This window comes from Mandrillus leucophaeus, unplaced genomic scaffold (genome assembly GCF_000951045.1).
Source record: "Mandrillus leucophaeus isolate KB7577 unplaced genomic scaffold, Mleu.le_1.0 Scaffold4, whole genome shotgun sequence".
Classification (NCBI taxonomy): Eukaryota; Metazoa; Chordata; class Mammalia; order Primates; family Cercopithecidae; genus Mandrillus; species Mandrillus leucophaeus.
The window spans coordinates 13,014,996-13,029,296 of NW_012104253.1; the positions used below are offsets into that span (position 1 = coordinate 13,014,996).

The following is a 14,301-nucleotide window of genomic DNA, read 5'->3' on the forward strand; positions in this document are numbered from 1 at the left end:
ACACACACACACACACACGCACACACACACACGCAACCACTGTAGAGCATAAAGAATGAATGAATGGGGGCCAGGCATGGTGGCTCATGCCTATAATCCCAGCACTTTGGGAGGCCAAGGCGGGCAGATCACGAGGTCAGGAGATTGAGACCATCCTGGCTAACATGGTGAAACCCCATCTCTACCAAAAGTACAAAAAAATTAGCCAGGTGTGGTGGTGGGCACCTGTAGTCCCAGTTACTCGGGAGGCTGAGGCAGGAGAATGGCGTGAACCTGGGAGGCAGAGCTTGCAGTGAGCCGAAATCACGCCACTGCACTCCAGCCTGGGCGACAGAGCAAGACTCTGTCTCAAAAAAAAAGAAAAGAAAGAAAGAATGAACGAATAAATGAGCGAACAAGTGAATGAATAAAGGATTGAATGCACCCAGCATTCTTTTCTTTTAGGAGACTCTTCCTGACTATTGCACAGGAAAGGAAAGCAGACCCTGTTTGCACATGAGGATACTGACACTTGCCCAGGTTGTCATAGCTTGTACTTTTCCACTGATGCGGAAACGGAGGCCCTGCCAAAGAATGTCCTTGGAGTGATTCGATGTATTTTTCCTTCTGTGATTTAAGTCAAATGTATTTAATGTAAGAAGTTCCGCTGGGAGCTGGAATGTGTGATGAGTGTTTCAGCCCCTCGAGGAAGCCCACCGTGTGAACACTCCAGTTTTAGCTGCATCAGGTGTGGAGGCTGACAGTGGTTTGCATGGTGGTGGCTGTTTTTAAAGTACACACGCCCAGATGGGCTTGTCAGCTAGTTGGCTGGAAAAAGCTTTCTGGGGGCTGCGAGGGATTGATGTTTGCCGTTCATGTGTTCATTCATTCAATAGTTATTGAACATTTACCAGGGACACAGCATGACACCAGGTGTGTTTTGAGGATATAAAAGGACTTATTGACTTCTCAAAATATAGTTTCTATTGACAATTCATTAAAGTTAGTGAAAGTTAAAATTTTAATTTTCAAATCTATATAAACAAAAGTGTCATATAACTGAGTTAATTCCTTTTTTTTTTTTTTTTTTGAGATGGGGTCTTGCTCTGTTGCCTAGGCTGGAGATCAGTGGTGCAATCTTGGCTCACCGTAGGCTCAACTTCCTGGGCTCAGGTGATCCTCCCACCTCAGCTTCCTGAGTAGCTGGGACTACAGGTGTGCGCCACCATACCCGACTAATTTTTTGTATTTTTAGTAGAAACAGGGTTTTGCCATGTTACCCAGGCTGGTCTCAAACTCCTGGACTCAAGCAATCCACCCACCTTGGCCTCCCAAAGTGCTGGGATTACAGGCATGAGCCACTGCGCCTGGCTGAGTTAATTCTTTAGTTCAGTAAAAGTGCTGGAATTTTTAAAAGAGTGAACTTCAAGGATTTTGGTTCTCGGCCTGAATACTTCGCACACATGCCCACGATGGGGTCCTTTGTGCCCTTCTGAGTCCAGCCTGGCCTACTTGATTGTGTCTGGTTTCTCTCTGTAGGACTTGGCAGGCACATTGTGTGGGATGCAAATTACACAAGCACAGAGGCTTGGGAACTTGCCGCCACCAAGCCCCTCCAGTGATTCTTCTCCTGTGTTGGTCACCCTCACCCTTCATTCCCCTCAAGGCAGGAAAAAGAACAGAAATTCCTAAGGCAGTGTTGTTCCCAGTACACAATTGCCATCCATCACTCCCTGCTGGGAAAATGTAAATATGCACCAGTCGATAGTGGCACTATTTATTGTCATAGACTTCACTGTGGGTTTGAGCAGGAGCGGCTTCTGGCCAAGCATTATTCACCAGCTCCCCTGGGAGGCTATGCTGGGTGGGCAGAGCTGGGTGGGAGGGAGGCAAAGGGGAGGCTGGAGTCCTCACAGCTGAGAACAGGGCTGAGTCTTTTTCACTGAGGCTGCACATGCTGAACATCAGGGTGGAGTGGAGGCCACCGTCATCTTGGCACCAGGTTCTTGGAGGTTGCTCATGTTTAGAGGAGGGAAAGCCGGTTTCATGGGATTCCCAGACAGCTGTCGTTTTGGGGTAGGGTGGGGACTGATCAGGGTTGTTAGTGTGGGGCTGCTGCAGGTGGATGGTGGATTTGTGGTCATATCCCCTGAACCAGGGGGACCACTGCTCACCCAGTTGAATGTTTTACTGAACAAAGCCCCATGCTACACGAGGCCCTTGTCCTCAAGGAGCTTACACTTTTGGGTCTTAGACACCCCCATCCCCACCGTACGTATTCAAAGAAGCCAACTGAATAGATGATGATCAAGTCTGCAATCTGCAGTGTTGGGAGGCAGACAGCATGGGAGTGGGGTCAGTAAAAAGGAACAAAAGCTCAGTCCTCCCTCCTCAGCCCAGTCTGCCAGCTCCCCGCCACCGAATCTGCTTGGTCCTGGGTGGTATGACCTCTGTCAGACCTGCATGGAGTAGACTTGGAGTCAGGCAGGCAGGGAGGCCTGGACTCAGCTCTTGGCATGGTGCTTATTAGCTCTTTCCACTCAGTTTTCCCATCTGTAAAATGGGGATTGTGAGCCCACCTCACAGGGTGATGTGAGAGTAAATACAAGAGTAACAAGGTAGGTGTCAGGCACATAACACAGGCTCAGAGAATTGCAGCTTTCAGTATTACTTCTGACTGCATGATGGTCCATTCGGTGAAGGTGGAGAAAGGGTGTAGATGAGCAAACCCTGATGCAGGAATGAAGGGGGAGGGCAGGCGACCCACCAAGGTGCTGGTGAAGGCAGGGCTGACAAAGAGGAAAGGTGTTGGGGTCCGCGGGGCCAGGCAGATCCAGGAGGCACCATGGATCCTTGTGGAGTAAATTAGTGTGTGAATGTTTAGTGAAAAGTCTCTTCCTTTAGGTCAAAGTGAGAGCGTGGCATCAGGAGGTCCATTTCAGGATCTTGGGCGCTCTCCCCTAAAGTGCCGTGCAGGGAAGAAAGGAGAGGAGGATGTTTCAGTTTCAACAGTTTTGAACACTGACTGTGTAAAGTGTCTGTGCCAGATGACTTGGGAATGGCCATGAGTATGGCTTGATATCTCTGCTCTGAAGCTCTAAGTTAAGGAGAAGGGACCGACATGGATACAGGTATCTTTATGCCACCAGACAGATGGTAGTGGGCTCTAGAGCAGCCTAGAGAGACTTGCTGTGAGCAGAGGACAGACAAAGATTAGCCCCAGGAACTGTGGAGTGGAGGGAAGACTGGAGAGCTTCAGACTGAAAGATTTTCATGAGTAAATACCATTAAGAAACTGAACTGCCAGCTTCTGTTGGCAGCGAACTTTTTTTTTTTTTTGAGACAGGGTCTCACTCTGTCTCCCAGGTTGGAGTGCCGTCGTGCAATCTCGGCTCACTGCAACCTCCACCTCCTGGGCTCAAGTGATCCTCCCAGCTCAGTCTCCCGAGTACCTGGGACTACAGGCGCATGCCACCAGGCCCAGCTAGTTTTAAAATTTTTAGTAGAGACGGGGTTTCACCATGATGCCTGAGCTCATCTTGAACTTCTGAGCCCAGGTGATCCACCCATCTCAGCCTCCCAAAGTGCTGGGATTACAGGCGTGAGCCACCGTGCCTGGCTGGGGACATTTCCTTTACTTCTGTTTTGTTCTCAGTCCTGTGCACACAGTAGGTATGCAGCAGACCCCTGTTTAACATATGAATGAATAAGCCTAATACAAAATGGCTTTCTAAATCAAGTAATGGTTATTGTCAAGGTGACGCACCTTCAGGGAGCAATGGCATAGGATGGCAGAAGGGTGCCTGAGGATATGTGTTCCCTTCTTGGCATTTCCCTTTGTGGATTTCTGGTGAGCAGACTAGCTCAGCCCTCATTAGAGGTTAGTGTCTCCTAGAGGTGCCCATCAGGGAGGTGCTGCCACCTCCTTGGGTGTAACCTAGCAACCTTATCAACTGCCTCCCGGCCAAGACAAGCAAGCCACTGGCACCCCTGGTGACTCCAGGGCTCTAGATGGATGTGGGTGACATTCTTTGACCTATGTCTTGTGTTACAGATGTGGACGAGTGTGCAACGGATTCCCACCAGTGCAACCCCACCCAGATCTGCATCAACACTGAGGGCGGGTACACCTGCTCCTGCACCGATGGATATTGGCTTCTGGAAGGCCAGTGCTTAGGTAACAGCTCTCTGGGGGGGTCACAGGGACTCCTGGAAGTTAACAGTTGCCAGGGGCATTGTGAGGTGTGGGCATAGCTGGCTGCCTAAGGGTAGTAAGCTTTTCTTTGCCAGGAAGGGTGGGAGGGGTGGAAGGCTATTGAACTTACATGTGTAACCCCACCCTTGAAAATCAGTTGCCATCATCGCCATCTTGTCATCATTATGGTTTTTGAATGTATGTATTTATTTTTGAGACATAGTCTCACTCTGTCACCCAGGCTGGAGTGCAATGGTGCAATTGCGGCTCACTGCAACCTCTGTCTCCTGGGTTCAAGCGATTCTCCTGTCTCAGCCTCCTGAGTAGCTGGAATCATAGGCATGTGCCACCATGCCCAGATACGTTTTGTACTTTTTGTACAAATGGGACTTTCACCATGTTGGCCAGGCTGGTCTTGAACTCCTGGGCTCAAGTCATCTGCCCGCCTCAAAAGTGCTGAGATTACAGGCGTAAGCCACCACGCATGGCCTTGAGTGTTTTTCTTTCTGGTTTTTTTTTGTTTTTGTTTTTGTTTTTTTTTTGTATGGAGTCTCCCTCTGTTGCCTGGGCTAGAGTGCAGTGGCACGATCTTGGCTCACTGCAATCTCCACCTCCTGGGTTCAAGTGATTCTCCTGCCTCAGCCTCCTGAGTAGCTGGTATTACAGGCGTGTGTCACCATGCCCAGCTAATATTTGTATTTTTTGTAGAAACAGGGTTTTGCCATGTTGGCCAGGCTGGTCTTGAACTCCTGGGCTCAAATGATCTGCCTGCCTCAGCCTCCCACGGTGCGGAGATTACAGGCGTCAGCCTCCCAAAGTGCTGAGATTACAGGCATCAGCCACCGTGCCCAGCCTCAAATATATTTTTTAAGGGCTATAGTTTTGGATATATTTTTTAAGTTTGATTTTACCTCAACTTTCTTCCTGTCTTCACGAAGTTTATATCCAGGCCAGGAAGTGACAGAGGTGAGGATTATTTTGCTTTAGTTAGAAATAATGCTAGGAGAAGGGAACACTTTCGTTTAGTCACAGAAAAGTGGCAAGTCTTGAATGTGGATCAGTAAATCCTGATCTTACATCAGTTCCTTCCAACACCCTGTCTTTGCCCTTCCCCCCGATGACCACACCCACCCCACGGGCGATGGCCTTAGCCTTTTACTCCTGAGAAGTCAGTCGTCACCAGTGGAGAACTGCCTTTGCAGTTGGCATCTGCTATCTGATCTTTCTGTTTATTTTTACTGGAAGGTTATTTTCCTTTCTTCCCTTCTAGTTTTGGGTTTAGCCAAGTGAATGAATTCATAGCAAACTGTAGCTGTCACTTCAATTTCTAATTCTAGGGTGTGATTTCTATGCTGTGTTTTCTAGAAAAGCCCTGCCAGTTTGAATTCTCTAAGACACCGTTCTGTTGCCTGAAAGTCAGTCCTGGAGGAGTTGAGAAACAGATCCAAACAAAATCATGGAAACAAAGGAAAGCTACCTCTTTCCAAGTTTCTTGATTGAGGCTGAGTAGGTCTGCCCTCAAGCCCCGTCCGAAGCATCGTTGAGGCCTAGATTGGCTTGATTCTCCTTTCCAGGCTTGCACGCGGGCGTCTGTGAATATGACAGTTGCTGTGCATTCAAACCAACCTCTGCTATAATGGAAAAGTTGATGCTACTTATTTGAACATAAGCAGATCAGTGAGAGAGAGTTATTTGTACAGGAACTTAATATGTCGAATTTCAGAGCTGGAAAGGATGTCGAATATTATGTCATCCAACTTTTATAGCATCGCAGACTGAGACTCAAAGAGAAGGAACATTTTAGACAAAGTTAAAGCGAATTGGGTCAAACTTCCAAGTCTCCTGTGTCTCAGTCTAGTTTTTTTTTCCCCACCACAAGGGGCGCTGGAGTGGTGGGGGAGACCGGGATATAGCAGCCCTGTTATAGAAACCCTCTGATGTGAGGGGTGCCAGCAACTCGGACATTCCTCTGCCTGGGAGGGTTGTTCTCTTCCCGGGAGCATGGAGCTTTGGGAAGGATGCTCATAGATGCCTAGCATGGTACCATGTGGCCCAGCCACTCATACTCACATCTGAAAGGAAGACTTCTCCCAGTTATGGCTGAACTCCTGCCCTCCCCTGGCTAAACTCGCCTTTCCCTTTCAAAATGCAAGTTCCATAGCCACACACTGTCTGTTCTGTGTACCACTGGAGATGCTGCTTTTGCAGAAAAATGAGGGGTCGGGGGGGCTGCCTTTTCTCCAAGGTACCCCCAGTGAAGGGTACCCTCTCCAGCCCCTGCTGCCTGCCTGGCCTTGGTGATGTGCCCAGCTGCACTCTGGGAAGAAGTCAGGGCCAGCCACTGTACAGCCAATGGACCTTCTGTGCAATAGCTGCCCTGCACTCAGGGGCAGTGCAATGGGCCAGGTTAGAAGTAGCCGGAACTTAGAGACAAAACAGAATCACAGGATGGGGCACAGAATCTGAGAAGGGCTAAACAATAGGTAAGGGATCAAAATGGGTCTCGGAGGTGGAGTCCTTCCTGGCAGTAGGTGGAAACCAGGCCCAAGGACCGAGGCTCTAAGCCGGCCTCCAGAGTCCTGGATGGCCCCTGGTTCCAAAGGAACGGGGGGACCAGGGAGGAAACCTGGTGAGACTTGGGGAGGTGGGGATAAGGACCAGTTCCAGCTACAGTCAGATCAACTGGTCACAGCAGGAGCCTGTACTGGTGCCATCTCAGAGTCTGCCAGGAGGCTGGTGATTTCATTCACTACCCTTACCCCACAGGAATGAATTCTCCAGCCCATCATCACATCAGCTTGGGGTGTTGAGAAGTGCTTTCCCAATGACGTCAGGCTCCCCATTGATGGATACATGTTACAGGGAAGTCACATTGCCCAGCTCTGCTCAAAGGATCCATTCACCCACAGTGCCGCCACTTTCCCTGGCAAGGCCAGCTATGGCTTGGAAGAGGTGTGTTTATCCAGAGTTTTATGTTCACTCTGGTGCAAGGAGGAGATCCAGGGTGAACTCCAGCGTCCTCATATTACTGGATTCATGGGTCTCCAGGGTCATGCTGCCCAGCTCGTCCCAGCCTAACTGGCTCTTGTTCCTGACAGCTGGACATATTCATTGTTCATGGAGCTGGCAAGGAGCCTATTGGAGTGATGCTATGGATTCTTCTTACATGTTAAGCAGACTGGACCCTTCCCGGGTAGTGGAGCCTCTATATGGAATCTTCTAGTTGAATCTTAACTTTGGATAAATCTTAAGAGCTGGGTAATCTCAAATCTGAGAGCTGGGAAAAATTGGAGAGCCCATCTTGGACAAACCTTAGTGTTGAATCTTAGAGCTGGGTAAAATTGGAGAGCTCATCTTGCCCAACATCCCACTCAAAGCAGAAATTTCTTCTGCAACTTTTAGGATAGGTTCAGGTATTTATGGGACTGAGATGGGTTGAGGAGGAGAAAGACTGTGGGGAGACTGAGCCTTGTAATCGAGACAGCATCACCATCCATGACACTCAGTAAGCACTGTCTTGGCTCTTGTTCCCCTTTGCTTCCCTTCGTGATCCTGTTTGGGAAGAGCTAGGCAATCATGCCACACTAGTGGGGGCATCATTGAGTGAGATGGAGACCTGTCTCACTTTGCGTGCATTTCTGTTTCCAGACATTGATGAATGTCGCTATGGTTACTGCCAGCAGCTCTGTGCGAATGTTCCTGGATCCTATTCTTGTACATGCAATCCTGGTTTTACCCTCAATGAGGATGGAAGGTCTTGCCAAGGTATGTGACGTGCATGATAACTTGGACACGATGTGAGACACTAGCTGCAGCCTTCTTCAGCCCCTGGCAGCTTATGTTTGTGGGAAACACTGCTGCTACGGTGTACTCCCATTCCTTGTCACTGCCCACCTATCCCCATTGCTGCAGAAACCTGAGACCCGAACCTTGCTATGCGAAGCATCTCAAAAAGTGCTCTGAATATGGCTGAGGGTAGGACCCCAATCCTCCACTGGCTGGGAGTGTACAGTTTCATGGATTTGCTTCTTTTCTGTGTCTACTATCCAGAAGTAGCCTTGCTGGCTTTCTGGCCTAATCAGAAATTTGGTTCCATGTCCTATAGCCTAAGTTCAGTTTCTGAGGTCTGAGGAGGGTTGGTCAGGGTCCCTGACCCTCCATGAATCATAAAATAAACACATCCATGCTAGGCAGGGGTGTCGTGGGCAATTCTGAGGCCTCTCATTACACTTTTCCCTCCAACCTGTGCCAGGACGGCCTGTTCCTTAGCAAAGGGTCTAGTGGTGGTGGTAACGTCCCCTGCTACTCAGCATGCCCCCACAAAACCAGACTGAAACAAAGGCATTTTTTGGCTTTCACATGATCACTTGAAATACTGATAAGTAAGAAAAACAAGTTGCATGCCTATTGTGGTTTCCATCTGAAGGTTTCTTCTGCTCAGGAAGTGAACGGGGGACTTAAGACCCAAGGAATTAGCGCAAATCCTGCTTTGGCCCCCGGCTTCCCCCTCAACTTCCAGCTCCCGGCCCAGGCCTCCAGCCCCTGGCAGCTGCTTGGACCAGGTTAGAGTTGGAGGCAGTGCTGCGACACAGAATGAGGTCTTTGTCTGGAGACCTCAGGTTTTGCAAGGCCCATTTCCTTGTTTCATTCACCCTTGGAGTTCTGGCTGGCAGGCTCCTGGCCATCGAATTTGGAGGATATTATGTCTCCTTTACTTTAATTGTAGCTAAATCATCAGTAAACAGGAAGGCATCAGTGTTAAAGAGTTTGATCCTGGATTCTTTCTAAGTCTCTCCTCCGAAGCTCGTTCTGCTAATTGTTCCAAGAAGTCTGGACTGTGTTCCTCACACCAAAAGAGGTCATTTTCTTCTGAGAGTAGTCGCCAGGCCGGGAGGTTGAGGAAGCGGATAAACAAGGGCCCTTCCTTCCCACTGGAGCAGGAGCGGGTGCCTGGCTCCCTTGCTGCTGCGATAAGCGGCTTAGGGCAGATGCAGGCTGCTCTGTGCCAAGGCCTGAGATTGGAGGTACTGGCCACAGGCTGGCACAGTGCACCCAGTACCTCCTGAGACATAGCCATGCTCAATCCAGAAGGCACCTGTGTCCTTCAGGTCTCTGAGGGACAGGTGTGTGAGAAAAAGCAGATAATACACCTGGCAGTGCCAAGTCCACAGCACAATAAAGCAGCAGGCCCGGCACCCAGGCCTGGGTATGGGCACTTGGCCACTGGGATGCTGCATCAGCAGGGCTGATGGGCAGCACAGGGTGTCGCATACTCCAGTGAGCTTTTGCAATCCTGACTCTTCGTGTGTGGGAGAGTGCTTTGCACACTCAGAGCATTATCACGTCTGTTCATCTCACTGAGCTCTAATAATAAATAGCCTCGTGAGGTCAGCAGGCAGGTGTTTGTGGCTCTGCTTTACTGAGGAGGAAATCAAGGCTCAAAAAGGTTAAGCAGCTTGGCCAAAGTCATGCAGCCAAGTGGTAGCAGAGCTAAGAGTAAAACCAGGAACCCAGACTTCTTGTCCAGCAGGTTGGAGTGGGGCCCTGTGTGCCCTCAGCAGATTCAGAAGGGCATTTGGAAAGGGCTGGCAGGAAAGGGCAGTGAGAACCCCAGGTGGGCAGAATCATTTTGGTCGCCCTGCTCTCAGAAGCAGCTGAGAGCGGTGAGGGGGTGGAATGAGTTCATTCATCTCTGAGTGGCCAGCGCCTGGCCAGAGGCTGAGGCCACCAGCCCTAACACTTGCCAGCACTGTCCTGTCTGAACTTGCACTCAGTGGCTTAGCACAGTGGACATTTTCCTACCCCGTCCTGTCCCCAGTGAGGAAACCCCAACCTCCCACGGGCACCGGTGGGGGCCAGTGTCTTGCTTGACCCTCTCTCTAGAGCTGTTCATTTATTTATCTGTTTTCTCCCTGAGAGCTCCAGAGATGCCAGGAGGCAGGAACTTCGTGGCCATGGGATTTGCCTCCCCTTTAAGAAAAGCCTCTCAAGCTGCTCACCGTGAAGGCTTTTAGCTCTGAAAACACTGACATCTCTTTTCAGAGGCCTAAGAGGTTTACCTGGACTTGGGAAGAGGATAGGAGGATAGAAAATCTCTCAGCTGGAACTTTGGCCATTGGTGTATGGAGCATTGTGGGATGGTACTTACCGTGGGTCCGCCAACGCCAGTGGGAAAGGGGCTTTTCCCTGCCCTCCCCGCACCATGAGCTGTGCAGAATGAATCTTGGTTTTTATGGAAAGGCCCCTGACTCATGTTCCAGTTCCCACTGTGTCCTTGTTAGCTAGTGGACTTGGGTACACCTGTCAATCTTCAAAAGCAATTGTGTGTGTGTGTGTGTGTGTGTGTGTGTGTGTGTGTTTTGAGACAGTCTAGCTCTGTCTACCAGGTTGGAGTGCAGTGGCATGATCCCAACTCACTGCAACATCTGCCTCTGGGGTTCAAGCGATTCCCTTGTCTCAGCCTCCCGAGTAGCTGGGATTACAGGCACCTATTACCATGCCTGGCTAATTTTTTTGTATTCTTTTAGTAGAGTCGGGACTTCACCATGTTGGTCAGGCTGTTCTCGAATGCCTGACCTCAGGTAATCCACCTGCCTTGGTCTCCCAAAGTGCTGGGATTGCAGGTGTGAGCCACTGCACCCTGGCTATACTTTTTTTTTTTCCGAGACAGGGTCTCACTCTGTCACCCAGGCTGGAGTACAGTACCATGATCTCAGCTCACTGCAGCCTCAATCTCCCAGGCTCAAGTGATTCTCCTTCCTCAGCCTCCTGGGTAGCTGGGACCTCAGGCATGTGCCACAACACCTGGCTAATTTTTTAATCTTTTTGAAGAGATGGAGTCCCATTATGTTGCCCAGGCTGGTCTCAAACTCCTGGGCTCAAGCGATCCACCTGCCTCAAAGTGCTGAGATTACAGGCATGAGCCACTGTGCCTGAAAAATGCTTAAACAATCTTATTGATGCATAATCAGTGTATAATAAACCGCACCATGATTCTATTAATTTTGACATACGTGTACCTGCATGAAACCACCACCACCACACTCAAGATAATAGATTTCCCATTACTCCTTGTGTCCTTTGGTGGTCTTCTCCTTAACCTACTTAACCTCTAAAGTGGGGCAATGGTCCTCATTGTAAGGATTAAGTGAGTGTAAGATCCTTTCCTAATGAGCAAAGTTATTTATGCATAATAAATATATTATTAGAATCATCATGGTTATTTGTTAACCTGAAACTTCCAAGTCAGTGAGGGTGAGGGGAGTTCATGGACGAAATGTAACAGGTGATAGGAAGGAGCAGGTGTTGCCTGGAAATTCCTGGCGGGGGGTGTTGGAGCATAGACTTACTAGCAGGTGTATATGCGTATATGTTTATATCATGTGTATACATATGGTTTCCACCTTGCCTGACTTTTGACCCCAGAAGGGACATGTGGATGGAGGCCCTGGTCCTTAAGTCAACACTTTCAGATCTGAGATCATGCTCCCAAAGGTCCTGGATGGAGAGCCTTGGTACCTGCGACTCTGGTCTCCTAGTAGTGGTAGATTAAGTTGCTGGTGCTTTTTCTGCCTAGTTATTGTGGCTGTTCTGTTGGGAGGACAGTCAGCAATGTGCCTTGGCTTTCCACAGATGTGAATGAGTGTGCCACCGAGAACCCCTGTGTGCAAACCTGCGTCAACACCTACGGCTCTTTCGTCTGCCGCTGTGACCCAGGATATGAACTTGAGGAAGACGGTGTTCATTGCAGTGGTAATGGGCTTTGGCATTGGAAACTTCCACCTGTACTTGGGGCCTGGGCAAGAGTTGGGGGTTGAAGGGCAAGGGCTTCCTTCATAGGTGTTTCCTCTCATTTCCTGGACACATGTCTAGTTTGGGACATCCTCCAGGGCAGTGGGGTCACAATCACACAGAACAGAGATGAGTCACTTCCCGAAAGGTGATGTGGAGTCTCATTTTCCTTGTCATCTGACCCTTGACGCAAAAATCAATGGGGCTACCTTCTGGGACAGAGGTAGGGTTGACGAGGGAGAGGAGTCACCCGATTTGGCATGTTGGTTTGAGAGCTGTCTGTCCTCAACCAGCACCGACTCAAGTCTTGGCGATATCACAGAAAGTACTTACAGAGGACAGTGACCCAGGAATAATAGCATATCTTTTCGGGCAGGGTTGGGGGGAACATTGAATGAATGAGATCATGTATGGAAGCACACATGCTCTGTGAACTTCTGAAATAATCAGTGCCTCACTCCAGGCCTGGCACCCAGGGAACATGCAAAAAAAAAAAAGATAGTTCTCGACTCAATGGATAAATGATTGAATGTTGAATGAATGAAATCATAATAATTTGTTGTGAGAACATAGATGTGATGGGTTAGTTGACCTTTTATAAATTCCTTCCAAGCCCAAGGAAATATGATTTTCTGCCCATGCTAGTTTATGGACTCTATTATAATTTTCTTATTAACTCCCTCTTTTTTTCCCCTAGAAAGTTCAATTTTTTTTCTTAGTTAGAAAAATATTACTGGATTGTAAACTCCTTGAGAATAGGGACCACCTCTTACTCATATTTATCTCTGTGGCATCCCACATAGAACCACACACAACTCCTTTTCTTTCTTTCTCTCTCTTTCCCTGTCTTGCCTTGTTTTTTTAAAGGTTGGATTAAAGTACACTTCATTTCAGCCACTTCTGGCATCATCAGCAGTTGTGAAGTAGCAAAGTCTAAATTAATAATGCTCCACTGTGCTTTTCAAAATAAGTGGGCCATACACTAGGCGTGAAAAATCTTTTTGTCCTGCAGAATGGAAAGTTTCCTAATCCGGGTTTTATTGTAACAGGAACTGACCCAGGTCATGAATGGAACTTGTGTGATAGTCTCCCTGACGCCTGAAGTGTTCTGGGGACAGAGTCCCATGAAACAAATGAACACCTCTCCCCAGGGCCAGGACAGTCAGAGCCACAAGCAGGCAGTTACAGAGAGCCTTGGGCTGATTAAATACAAGGCCCAGAAACAGAAATAAAATACCCTCAGGCATGAAAAGCCACTTTCTTCCTAGATTTCAGTTCCCTCCATGGCATTCCTTGGGGAATTGGGGCCAAGGAACTAAGAAGTTTAGAAAATCTAACATGATGTGGTGAGATGATTTGTTTCTCCAGAATGCTCTGTTAATCCACAGATGTTTATTGCCCCACTGCGTAGGCTGTATGGTAGAGTGACCCTGGAGGAGCTGAGTTCAAATTCCAGCTCTACCATGTACTATTTTTCTTGAGCAGGTCACTCCCTGAGTCTCAGTTTCATCCTTTGTTAAAAAAAATCAACCAGCCAACCAACCACCCTCCTAGAGTGGTCAAAAATTAAATAAGCTGGCACAGTCCAGAGGGTGGCCCAGCTCCAGGCTGGTTCCAGGCTGGCTGGAAGCTGCTGCTTCCCATGTCCCAGGGAGGATCCAAGGTAGGCGGGCCATGGAGAGACAAATATTCGTGCCCACCCCACACCACTCTGGACTTTTCTCTTTCAAGGAGGTTTAGTCATTACGTGTTAATTTATCTTCCCTAAGCGTAGGTGTCAGAGGCTTTTGGCTTCTTGAGAAGCTTACATCCATGTCAATTTGGCAAAGACTTTCAGTTCACTCATTTTGCCCCAAATGGCCAACTTGTCCTCCATGTTCTCCATGATGCACACCCTCCTGAAGATTTAATGTGACCCCGGGATATGTAGGCTTTCTAGAGCAGACTGGTCCAGGATAACAGGGTGATGGAGAGAGTCTGTTTCTGCGCCTTCCTACTTAACCCCTTTCTGCACTTCTCCATTTCCCGCAGGCACTGTCATCCTCACTGTGTTATCACAGCTGAGTGGCCCCTCCATGTAGCCCCAGACCCCTCCTAACCTTGTCTCTCAGGGATTTGCTAAGCTGAGCTGTTCCTGGAAACCATGGTGCGTTCTCCTGTGGAGGAGTGAAAGTGGCCTAATACATGCTCCCTGCCAGAAACTGACCTTGTATTTCAGCTTTCCCCTGGAGGGTGGAGCCACAGCCCTAAGCAAAGTCTGGGAATTGCAGACCCAAAGATAAACCGAGTAGGGTCTGTTAGAGCCCCTCCCTGCCCAGTGGGAGTTGGGAGTGGGT

At 48.9% G+C, this 14,301-nt stretch overlaps 1 protein-coding gene across 3 annotated transcripts in view; it reads left to right on the forward strand.

Moving 5' to 3' along the window:
- FBLN5 (fibulin 5) overlaps positions 1-14,301 on the forward strand; it is an 84,802-nt gene that overhangs the window by 53,352 nt on the left and 17,149 nt on the right. For all 3 annotated transcript variants that reach the window (XM_011991777.1, XM_011991776.1, XM_011991775.1), the window contains 3 exons: positions 4,034-4,156; positions 7,823-7,939; positions 11,807-11,926. In XM_011991777.1, coding sequence (XP_011847167.1) covers positions 4,034-4,156; positions 7,823-7,939; positions 11,807-11,926 — 360 coding nt within the window. The remainder of the gene's footprint in view (positions 1-4,033; positions 4,157-7,822; positions 7,940-11,806; positions 11,927-14,301) is intronic.